The sequence below is a fragment of the Chrysochloris asiatica genome, unplaced genomic scaffold (genome assembly GCF_000296735.1).
Source record: "Chrysochloris asiatica unplaced genomic scaffold, ChrAsi1.0 scaffold00130, whole genome shotgun sequence".
In the NCBI taxonomy this organism is placed as follows: domain Eukaryota; kingdom Metazoa; phylum Chordata; class Mammalia; order Afrosoricida; family Chrysochloridae; genus Chrysochloris; species Chrysochloris asiatica.
Genome location: NW_006408648.1, coordinates 6,451,405 through 6,463,140, shown reverse-complemented (window position 1 = coordinate 6,463,140; position 11,736 = coordinate 6,451,405). Strand labels below are relative to the sequence as shown.

Here is an 11,736-nt window from a genome sequence, read left to right as displayed (position 1 = left end):
GCCACTGGCACAGCCCGGGCTCCTTTAGGTACAGGCACATGACTGTAAACTAAGAAGATGTGGAAGGAAATGCAGAATAGTTCAAAGTGCTTACCTCTGGACAGGGAGACGGTTAAATCGAACTTTTCACTGTTTTTATTCCAGCTCTTTCTATATTTTTTCATTAAAGTATTTCTGCACTGCTTGTGAAGTTGGGCTGAAGGTCGTGGAAGCACTGACTTCATCAGTAGAAAGCATGCCACCTGAGGACTCCATTCTCTGAGACCCCTGCTGAGTTGAAAGCTTACTAGGGACAGGTGTGGCTTAAGGCCATCACCACACATTGGGCTGCTAACTGCAAGGTCAGCATTTCAAATCTATCAGCCGCTCCATGGGAGAAAGATGAGGCTTTCTGCCCCTGTAAAGATTTACAGCCTCAGAAACCCTACAAAGGGTCACTATGAGCGGAAACCGACTCCACAGCACACCACCACCACCACCACCACCACCATCATCCATTTATCCACCAACTCATCTGCTTGTTAATGAAAACCTGCATCTAACACTTGAAAAGGGTGACATGATACAGAATTCTTTAAGTGCAGAGCTACAGGTAACTAATTCTAATATTCTAATACGATTTCTTTTTTTTTTTTCCCAGTAAAGGACTTTAAATAACATCGAGAAATTCTCCCCTCATATTTGAAATTATTCTCTGAAAATCTGTTAATTTTTCTCAAAGACAGTCAATATTATAATTAAGCTGGACAATTTTTTCCTTATGTATTCAACATATGGTTTGTCATTAGAATTAGAAATGTTGATTTAAACCATTTCAGTTACAGATACAAAAGAGAATATAAATTTATAGGAGATAAAGGAGCTCTGGTAGTGTAGTGGTTACGAATCGGGCTGTGAACCTCAAGGTTAGCAGTTCGAAACTACCAGCTGTTCTGCGGGAGAAAGATGAGGCTTTCTGCTCCCGTAAAGATTTACAGCCTCGGAAACCCTGTGCAATGTCGCTATGGGTCGGAACCGAGTCCACGGCCCATAACAACAAAGTAAGTGTAAGTCAGGAGATAAAAGGCTCAGTGACCTACTTGCTGCTCCTTTTTAAGGAAGGTTTCAATCTCCGTATGCGTCCGGTTCTCTTCTTCAGTTTTCATCCTTAGCTTCTAGAAAAATCATAAACAAATATCAGGACTTTTCCTTGGCAGCGTTAAAGATCCGAAGTTCCCACGATAAAACATAAGCTAAGTTTATAAGCTTATAAAGTAGAATAACCATGACATGGTACAGGTTTTCTTGTTCAGCTGGACTCCCAGGAATTCCGTGGTATTGCTTTAGAGTTGAGATTCAGATCAGTGCACATCAGCTCGTGTGAACAAACACTGCTGAGGGGGCACTGTGCCCTGATCCCTGGAAAAGGATGCCAGTCTAAGGAGAGAACAGTGCTTCAAGTGCAAGGAAATAGTTGCAGTTTTGGTCTTAGGACATCCCTGGGGAGTACGCTTTCACCTAAGCAGAGGCCTCAGAGGAAGAAGTCCTCCCTCACACATGTGACATGCTCTCTCCTGTGCATCTGCCAGATGTCCTTTTAGCCACTAGGCCTACCTCCTGTAATGAAGGTCTACCCTTTGTTTCTTTTCCTCTTATTTTTCACTGTAATTTCTCAGCTGTATAAATGCTCCTGTAAAGATTTAAATATAAATATAAATTTACATATATATATGATTCAGGGTACAATTCAGGGGCATTGGTTACATTCTTCAACTTACACAACCATTTCACTATCCTTTTTCAAATGGTTCCACCACCGCTAACATAAAAAGTCAATGCCCCTGAAGCAAAACAGGCCTCTCATTCTTACAGGAGAAATAAAAGGTACCAGCTGGGTGAGCAAGCAACAGCAAAAACCTGTAGTTACTGAGCATCTTGTTTTTCCATTTTTCTAAAATCACCAGGAATGATTTTATAAAACCAGGATAAAGTCACCAAGGGCAGAGAGTACAACCAATTTCCAAAGTTGTGATAAGGAAGCAGGAGCTAGATGTAAACTACATACAGCTCATCAGAATCTGCTTCCAGATATGAGGAGTCCTCATTCAGTCTTGTATTATCAACCTCAAGTGTTGGGCTGTGGGAGACAGAGAAGACCAAAAAATCTTCTCCCTCCTCCTTCATTTCTTGTTACTGTTGTTAAGTGCCCTGAGTCGATTCTGACTCATAGCGACCAGTTTCCGAGGAGCAGCTGGTGGATTTGAACTTCTGACCTTGCGGTTCGCAGACCACTGCTGATCTTAGCTAAGCTAATATGAAGAATGACAGTTTTAGTCCGAGCTGCCTGGTTCTTTCCTAATGTGGCATTAATTACCTCAATCTCATCCAGCAGAAGTTCCTCAGCTTTGTTACATTTTTTATGGGTTTGGGAGATGCACAGCTCTGTGTTTTTCTTCATATAACAACTCTCCATGTTGGTTTTGGCCTTCACTTCTTGCAGCTGGTCCTTGAGGTGAGCAATGTATTCATTCTGACTCTGTGGAGGAAAGACCAGTTTTCTAAATGTAAAAAAAACCACATTGTCTCTTCTTTCAGTTTGGGCAGTGAGCTTTGAAGTTAATCTTTTGTATTCATAAATTGACAAGGAACTGGATCTCTTTTTCTGCCATCTGAAAATATAGCACATCAGCAACATACTATGGAAAATTTAGCCAATAATGATTAATAATAAGTGAAAGTGAAAGATAAAGTAGTTCCAGAAATCAGGCCTGTGAGATTCTTTCCTAGGCACACTATTGGGGTATTCTGAACCCACACAGGTAATCGCATCTAACTGTGAGGAAGACCTGACTTCCTACGTAGGTCCCACCACCTTGCAGACTTGGCAAAGCCACTTAACCTCTCCAAGTCTTTCCTTATAGAAAATAGAAACATTAATATCTACTTTGCCTGAAATATCTGAGGCTGATTATTTCAAAATATGTGAAGACTCTTTGAAAGTTACAAAGTGCATTGCAATTTTAAGGTCTCAATATTCATTAGAAAAAGATTCATTCTAAAAAATGTGGAACAAAAGTCTAAATTATTTTTTTTTTAAAAAGGACAGGTTTACTGGTCAGAAAGAGACTGGAGGAACCTAAGACTATGGCCCTCGACCATTCTTCAGGTCTGGAAAGAAATTCACCCTCATAACCCAATTTTCAGTCAAGGTATACAGGGGGGACAACAACACTAGTAAGGGATGCCCACCATGGAGAGGCCCATTATTTAAAATCAAAAGGGCAACATTTACCTAAAGACAGAGTTCAGCAGGGATGGGAAGGTGGGTAGAATGGAAATACAACCACAGGGAGGGGGGGACTGCAATCACTAAGATGAAACAAGTTTATGATGTGCTGAAAGGAAAACTGATGACCTGCTCCAGTCTGCAAACCTTCACTCAGTTCACAATGAAAAGTTTAAGTATCTATGTATATGGTGGTGGTGGTGTGTTGTGGAGTCGGTTCTGACTCCTAGTGACCCTGTGTAGGGTTTCTGAGGCTGTAAATCTTTACAGGAGCAGAAAGCCTCATCCTTCTCCTGTGGAATGGCTGGTAGTTTCAAACTGCTGACCTTGAGGTTAACAGCCCGACTCGTAACCACTATGCTACCAGAGCTCCTTATATATGTATATACAGATATATTTATTCTATAACTAGGCACTCTTTAGATAGTGAAGATCTAAACAGTTATAGTCCCTATTGTCAAGGCGCTTACAGTTTAGTAGAAGAGATGTGGCTAAAAGGAAACAAAAATGTGAACTTTTTTTTTTTTTTTTCAGGGGTTAGGGAAATTTTATTGTGATATTCCATGTTAATTATAATCACACTCTGATGACCTCTCCCAGCCCTATTACTAGGTTCAAGAGAAGAGAAGAAACAGGGCAGGATGTGAAGATTACCCAAGCAAGTAGACCAAAAATATGCTGATGGCACCCATAATGTCCACGTACCAAAAATAAAATTTTGGAAAGCATTTTGTAATTATATTCTGAGGTAGACATCAAGGGAAAAAATTGAGTCTTCTTATTTCCTTAGACATATTTTGCTACTAAGTATAGTATTTATTTAGAATTCTGTTTAGGGGTGGGTGAAGGGTGTACACTCTATCCTGGGTTGTTGTTGTTGAGTGCCATCAAGTCGGTTCCAACTCACAGCAATCCTGTTTTTGGTTTCCAAGAATCAGCTTTATCTCTGGTTTCCAAGAATCAGCCAGTATGATTGAACCACTGACCCTGTGGTTAGCAGTCCAGTGTTTATCTTACAGCCCCACACCAAATAGTAAGGGTGGGGGAGAAGAAATGTTAAAAAAAATAATTTTTCGTGGAGAGATGGAGCTGTTGGGGACTTTAGACACAGAAAGGGAGAGGGGCTGTGTGCTGATAACCGGGGGGCATGCTTGTAGCGTATACCTTTTGGATGGTTGATGATGCATGGAGGGGATTGTAACCATAGCAATGAAATGATATACTGTAGGATGAATGTAAAACCAATGTTCTCCCATGTCAACTATCACATAATTCACAAGAAAACATTAAATAATAATAATAATAATTTTTGTAATATTTCTTATATCCTGTGAGACTTTATTCCAATCATTTAACAGTTTGAACACTTACCATATTTTTAAACAGCAAAACCACAACAGTAATAAAAATCCTCAGAATCGCTTCAATGGCCATGTAATAATACATTGTACTCATATGCAGTATTTCATTCATTTAGGATTTCTTCCTTTTTTTTGCAGACATTAAATAATTATATCTTTGCAGTAAACCATTCCGTAGGAGGAAACTCCGCTCCACACACCTGCTTGGGCCTCTGTAGATGGCACTTCCAAGGAGCCCTGTGCATTTCTGAGAAGTCCATGAGCCGATAGAATGTGCAAAGGTGCTTCAGCATTTCAGGGCTGGTTTCTCTGTTCATGTCTGATTCTGGTGTTTAGGAACAGGGATCCTTGCTGATGCCCAAGGCCCAAAAGTTTCCCTTCTTTGAAGGAAGGAAGCAGACCCAACCTTGATGCCCAGTAAAGAGCAACCCTAGGCTTTTTGTTTTTCTTGTTTTAATCCCTTTTTTGTTGCTGGTTTCATGCTGGGTTTGTTTACAAAAGATATATCATGTTTAACCAAACATTACATTTGGAAAATTTCATATATGAATCTCAAAACAAAACAAAAAATCTTTCTTCAACTGCATTTCATGATAGCTCAATTAAACTTTATCAGCATTTCATACCATTTTCTTATTACATTATAGGCCAAATTATCAATTCAGTATAGGCACACCTTCTTAATAATGCAAAATGCTATGAAAGAAAAGGACTATGGTGCTTGCTTCAGCAGTACATATACTAAACTGGAATGATACAGAGAAGATTAGCATGGCCCCCTGAGCAAGGATGACACGCAAATTCATGAAGCATTCTATAGTTTTTTGGTTGTTTAAATGATTATATATTCCTGAGTGTTTTTGTGTACATTTAAAAAACAAAAAAGACAAAGAAATAGAAGCAAATACTGTTGAATGATGACGCATGGAAGGATTGTAATCAATGCAATGAAATGAAATATGATAGGATGAGTGTGAAACTGATGTTCTCCCATGTAAACTATCACTTAATTCACAATAAAAACTTAAGAAAGAAAGAAAGGACTAGTGGCTATGGGAGAAAATAACAAGGGAGACATATGTTAGATTGGATGGGTTCTCTGAGAAACCCAAAAACCCAAATCCATTTCCATCACAGCTGGGTCCTATAGGGCAGATTAGAACTGCTCCCATAGGATTACCAGGTCTGTAAGTCTTTACAGCCACAGACTGTCACATCTTCCTTCCCCATTGTGGTTGGTGGACTCTAGCCATTGACCTTTATGGACTGCAATCACCAGTGCACCACCAAATCTCCTTAGACTATTCTCAGTAAAGGATGTTTATTGGAAGGATAAGTAAGTTCATGAAAAGGGGTCAAACGGACTTTCAACAAAAAGAAACATATGTGCTGAACTCTTGAGGCAATAAAGTTCTGTAAAATTCCAGGAACTGGAATAAATCTCTAGATTCTCTAGCATAGTGGAGAATGGGACAAATGAGGTTGGCATTGGCATCAATAGGGTTGGTGTCACCCAGTGTAGTAACTCATGGTGACTTCCAAACACCATGGACATCTCTCCCAGACCAGACCTTAGAAATGAGAGAAAATGAAATCTTTCTTATATTATGTGAACGTTGTTGTTGTTGTTATATTATGTGCTTTGGAATCGGTTCCAACTCACAGACACCCTGTATAGGGTTTTCAAATCTTTACGGGAGCAGAAAGCCTCATCTTTTTCCTGAGGAACAGCTGGTAGTTTCGAACTGCTGTCACTGAGGTTCACAGCCCAATTCGTAACCACTACGCTACCAGAGCTCCTTATACTAACAGCAAAATTGTTTGGTAAAATCTTTCCACATTGAAGGGGGATAAATGCAGCAAAAAACACATGAACTGAGATTGGCCACATTCCATGGGCACTTGATGACCTTGAGATGACAGAGAGAAGAGGATGGGTTGGCTGGTGTGGAGTCTATAGAGACGTATGAACTCCTGAGCCCAAGGGCCTAGCCACTGGGAACTAAAGTTAAGAGTGAAGCAACCAGCTTGTCTGAAGAGGAGGGAGACATGCAAGAACACCCAAACTTGCAGACAGTACCCATTTGACCTATCTTAGATGGCTCACTGACCAGAATTCAATGAAGATAAAGAAGTATGATACAGGGCACAAGAGTAAATTGCTATAATCTGATCAACTGGACCTTTGCTTGTGGATGAAACTACCCAAAATTGCAACCAAATAGGGAAGGACTTTTCATATCAAGGATCAGGCATGTCTCCTCAGTACACTGGGTTGATGAGAACGGGCAACATAGACTTTGGCTCTTGAAATCAGGGGGCTATAAAAGCACCATGTGATTGACTTACAAGCTTTTATGAGGGTGCTTAGTGTTAGAATGAGGGGAGTAAGATAGAAACCCTACTGATTGTTTTTTCTCTTGTCCAGATGGATCTGGTGATGAGGGGGACAAGATTTTATGATTCAATTACAAGTAATTGTTATCAGGTCTAATGACAATTGTCACAACTGTAAATGCAGAAGAGGGACAACTAAAAGCAGTTAAACTGAAAAAAATAAGAGACCGGAAAAACATTGTAAGCAACAAAAGCAACAGGGAGTGCTTGCAGCACATGCAGATGAAAGCACATCATTGTAACTGAGCAAGAGTGATAAATTACTGGAGCACAGAAAGTTCCAAAGTAAATCAGAGTAGAGTTTTATCCTCGTAGGGACCTTGATACATACACCTTGGACTTGGGACAAATGTTTTTGTTGTTATAACGGGAAGAGCTGCCTTCTCAAAAGTAGAGTCAACCTAAATAAAGGTAGATGCAGTAAAGCTTTTAGGACCTCATTTACTGGTATGGCAGACTCAAAATGCGAAGAAACGATGGCAAACATTCACTAATAATTAGAATGTGGAATGTACAAAGTATGAAATCTAGGAAAATTGGAAGTCGTAAAAAATGAAATGCATAAAGATTGATATCCTAGGCATTAGTGAGCTGACACGGACCGGTATTGGCCATTTAAACTTAGACAGTCATATAACCTACTATTCTGGGAATGACAAGTTGAAGATGAATGACATCGAATTCATCATTAAAAAGATCACTTCAAGATTTATCCTGAAGAACAGCGTTGTCAGTGAAAGGATAATATCCATAAGCCTATAAGGAAGATCAATTAATACAACTATTATTCAAGTTTATGCACCAACCATTAATGCCAAAGATATTATTTAAATTTTGGCACCAACCACTAATGCTAAAGACATTATTCAAATTTATGCACCAACCTCTAATGCCAAAGATGAGGAAGCTGAAGATTCTTACCACCTTCTGCAGTCTGAAATTGATCAAACATGCAATCAAGATACATTGATAATTATTGGTGATTGGAATGTGAAAGTTGGAAACAGATGAAGGATTAGCAGTTGGAAAATAAAAGGGGGCTTCAAAAGTATGTGAAAAAATAGAATTAAAAAATAGAAGTCTTCCATGAACTTTTTGAAGCTCCCTCATATACATGACCTTGATGCTAGAAAGGATACCAGATATCACATGACAGAATTTTGCAAGACAAATGACTCATTAATTGCTCATTTGACAAATGACTCATTTGTCAACAACATAAAGACTTTACATGTGGACCTCACCAGATAGAATACACAACAATCAAATTAACTATATCTGTGGAAAGAGGTGATAAGTTCAATGTCATCACTCAGAACAATATCATTATCATCATAGTGACTGATTGTGGAACAGACCATCAATTGCCCATATGCAAGTTCAAGTTGAAGCCAAAGGAATCAGTAAAAGTCCATGAGAGCCAAATATGACCTTGAGTATATTTCACCTGAATCTAGAGACCATCTCAAGAATAGATTTGACTCATTGAGCACTAATGACCAAAGAACCTATGAGTTATGGAATGACAGCAAGAACATTGTACGCAAAGGGGACAATGAAAAGACAAGAAAGACAGAAAAGACCAAAGTGGAGTCAGAAGAGACTAAAACTTGCTCTAGAACATAGGAACGCTAAAGCAAAAGGAAGAAATGATGAAGTAAAACATCTGAGCAGAACATTTCAAAGGCCAGGTTAAGAAGACAAAGGAAGTATTATAATGAAATGTGCAAAGACCTAGAGTTAGGAAACTAAAAGGGAAGAATGCAGTCAGCATTTCTCAAGCTGGAAGAACTGAAGAAAAATTCATACCTCATGTTGCTATATTCTGGAGTTGAAAGATTCTAAGGACAAAATATTCAGGAAGCATCAAAAGAAGAGGAAAGGAATCCACAGTCACGGTACCAAAAAGAATTGGTCGACATTCAGCCATTACAGGAGGTAGCATTTGATCAAGAATCTATGGTATTGAAAGGAAGAAGTCCAAGCTGCACTGAACACACAGTGAAAAATAAGACTCCAGGAATTGATGAAATACAAATTGAGATGTTTCAACAAACAGATGTATAATGTTTAAGGTTCTGTGTCAACTTGACTAGACCAGGATTTCCAGAAGTTTGACTTGAGATGTGCTTAGTCCCATAATGATAAAACCTAACACAGGCATAGTTAATTCTGATGAGTGGCTATGAGTAGCCAACCAATTAAAGGATGCTTCATTGGGGGTGTGGCCTGCTCCCAGTACAAAGGACACATGGGAGGGACTCTTTCTCTCTCTCCCGCTGGGGACCTATGACTCTGCAATTGTAAGCTGTTTCCTAGATAATAAACTTATATCTATATTTCACTGGTTTTGCTTCTCTAGAAAACCCAGTTCAAGACAGGATGCAACTCTGAAAGTGTTCACTCATCTATGCCAAGAAATTTGAAAGACCTGGCCAATTGATTGGAAGAAATCTGTATTCATGTCCATTACAAAGATAGATGATCCAACAGAATGCAGAAATTATGGAACAATGTAATATAAATATAAACATGGAATTAAAATTTTGCTAAAGATAATTTAAAAATTGTATATTTTAAAAGCAGTATATTGACAGAGTTGTTTGTTGTTGTTAAGTACCGTCGAGTCAATTCTGACCCATAGTGACCCTGTATAGAGTTTACGAGGAGCAGCTGGTGAGCTTGAACTACGAACCTTGCAGTTCAAATGACTTTGAAGTCTGACGCATTAGCCCACAGCGCCACACCAGTACTTTGCTAGAAATTCAAGTCAGATTCAAAGAGGATGTGGAACAAGGATCATCACTGCTGATATCAGATGGATCTTGACTGAAAACAGAGAATACCAGAAAGATAATCTGTGTATTATAGACTATGTAATGAAATGTGACTGTGTGGATTATAACAAAATATTGATCACATTGGGAAGAATAGGACCTCCAGAACTGCTCATATTACACCTGTACATTATAGATGTTCAAACATAACAAGGGGATATTGAATGCTTTAAAATCAGGAAAGGTGTGCATCAGGTACATCTTTTCACCATATTTTTTTCAAACTGTATGCTGAGCAAAGAATCCAAGAAGCTGGTTGCTTAAACCATGTCTAACTCCCACTGGTTTCATAAGGGGGAAAGATAATCGAACTCAAAATCAGCTCAAGGCCAATTCCTATGAAGCAGAAGTCAGACCTGCTCCCACCCTACAACCTTCTTTATCCTATTCTAACATCAACCATCCCACCCACAGCACTCTCTGTTTCACATCTGGGTTCCACCGTCTATTACAATAGCTACACAGAACTCACAATTCTCGCAATTATGGGGTTCAATAGGGAAGTGAACAGGGTACAATTCAGCATCAAAACCAATTCAGGATGCAGCAGTTCTCCAATCAGGAACACCTCTCATCTGCCATAGTCCAGGCATGCCTTACTCTTGGCTTCAGCCTCTCAGCCATGTGGTCCCTTGGCCTCTGCCCTGCTCAGCAAGTGATACAAAGCTCTTTTAGCCAGTCTGTGAATGCCTAAGGAGCACATTCTTCAAGCCATAGGCATTCAGCTTTTCTTAGTCCGTGTGTCTAAAGCTGGAACCTGCTCTGTCTCTCCATGCCACTGACTCTACGGTGACCTCTGCCATCAATTTTTCTCTTTGTGGAGATCTCATGCTCTGCATTCTTGATGGTCCTGGGATCTTGTGTCTTTGCTTCTGAAAGAGCTCTTTTTAAGCCTCACTGAAGGGCAAAACTAACGAATCCCAGCCTTAGAGTCCTATATATCTTATTTGAATGGTCCCATCCAATCACTTGATGGGAATTAAGATGACTTTGGATAGAAAAACCACATCCAGTGAATTTAAGGCACCTCACTGATCTATATTATTTTATTATTAGGTGCTGTTGAGTTGATGCTGACTCATAGTGACTCATAGCAACCTTATGTACAACAGCACAAAACAATGCCCAGTCCTGTGTCATCCTCATAATTGTTGTTGTTTGAGCCTTTGTAGATGCCATCGTGTCAACCCATCTTGTTGGAGACCTTCCTCTTTTATGCTGACCCTTCACTTTATAAAGCATGATGACTTTCTCCAGACAACATATCCAAAGTATGAAAGATAAAGTCTTACCATCCTTGCTTCTAAGGAGAATTCTGTCTGTACTTCTTCCAAGACAGATGTTTGTTCTTCTGGCAGTCCATGGTACTTTCAATATTCTTCACCAACACCACAATTTCAAATGCTTCAATTATTCTACAGTCTTCTTTACAATTTCAACATGCATGTGAGGCATTGAAAATACCATAGCTTGGGTCAGGCACATCTTAGCCCTCAAACTGACTTTAACACTTCAAAGTACATTTTGCAGATTTACCTAATGCAATTAATATATCATTTGATTTCTTGACTGCTGTTTTCATGAGTGTTGATTGTGGATCCAAGCTAAATGAAGTTCTTGACAACTTCAATTTTCTACATGTATCATAATGCTGTTTATTGGTCCATTTGTGAGGATTTTTGCTTTCTTTATGTTGAGGCGTGATAGATATTGAAGTCTTTGATTTTCATCAGTATTTGAAGTCCTCTTCAGTTTCAGCAAGCAAGGTTGTGTTATCTACATATAGTAGGTTATTAATGAGTCTTCCTCCAGTCCTGATGTCATGTTCTTCATATAATACAGCTTCTCAGATTTTTTGCTCAGTGTATAGATAGAA

At 39.2% G+C, this 11,736-nt stretch overlaps 1 protein-coding gene across 1 annotated transcript in view; it reads right to left on the bottom strand.

The window, feature by feature from the left end:
• The window catches only part of IQCG (IQ motif containing G), a 77,976-nt gene that overhangs the window by 10,028 nt on the left and 56,212 nt on the right, over nucleotides 1–11,736 (bottom strand). The window contains exons 6-7 of the mRNA XM_006869379.1: nucleotides 2,354–2,515; nucleotides 1,080–1,154 (exon numbers count right to left, since the gene is read on the bottom strand). Of these exons, the coding sequence (XP_006869441.1) occupies nucleotides 1,080–1,154; nucleotides 2,354–2,515 (237 nt within the window). The remainder of the gene's footprint in view (nucleotides 1–1,079; nucleotides 1,155–2,353; nucleotides 2,516–11,736) is intronic.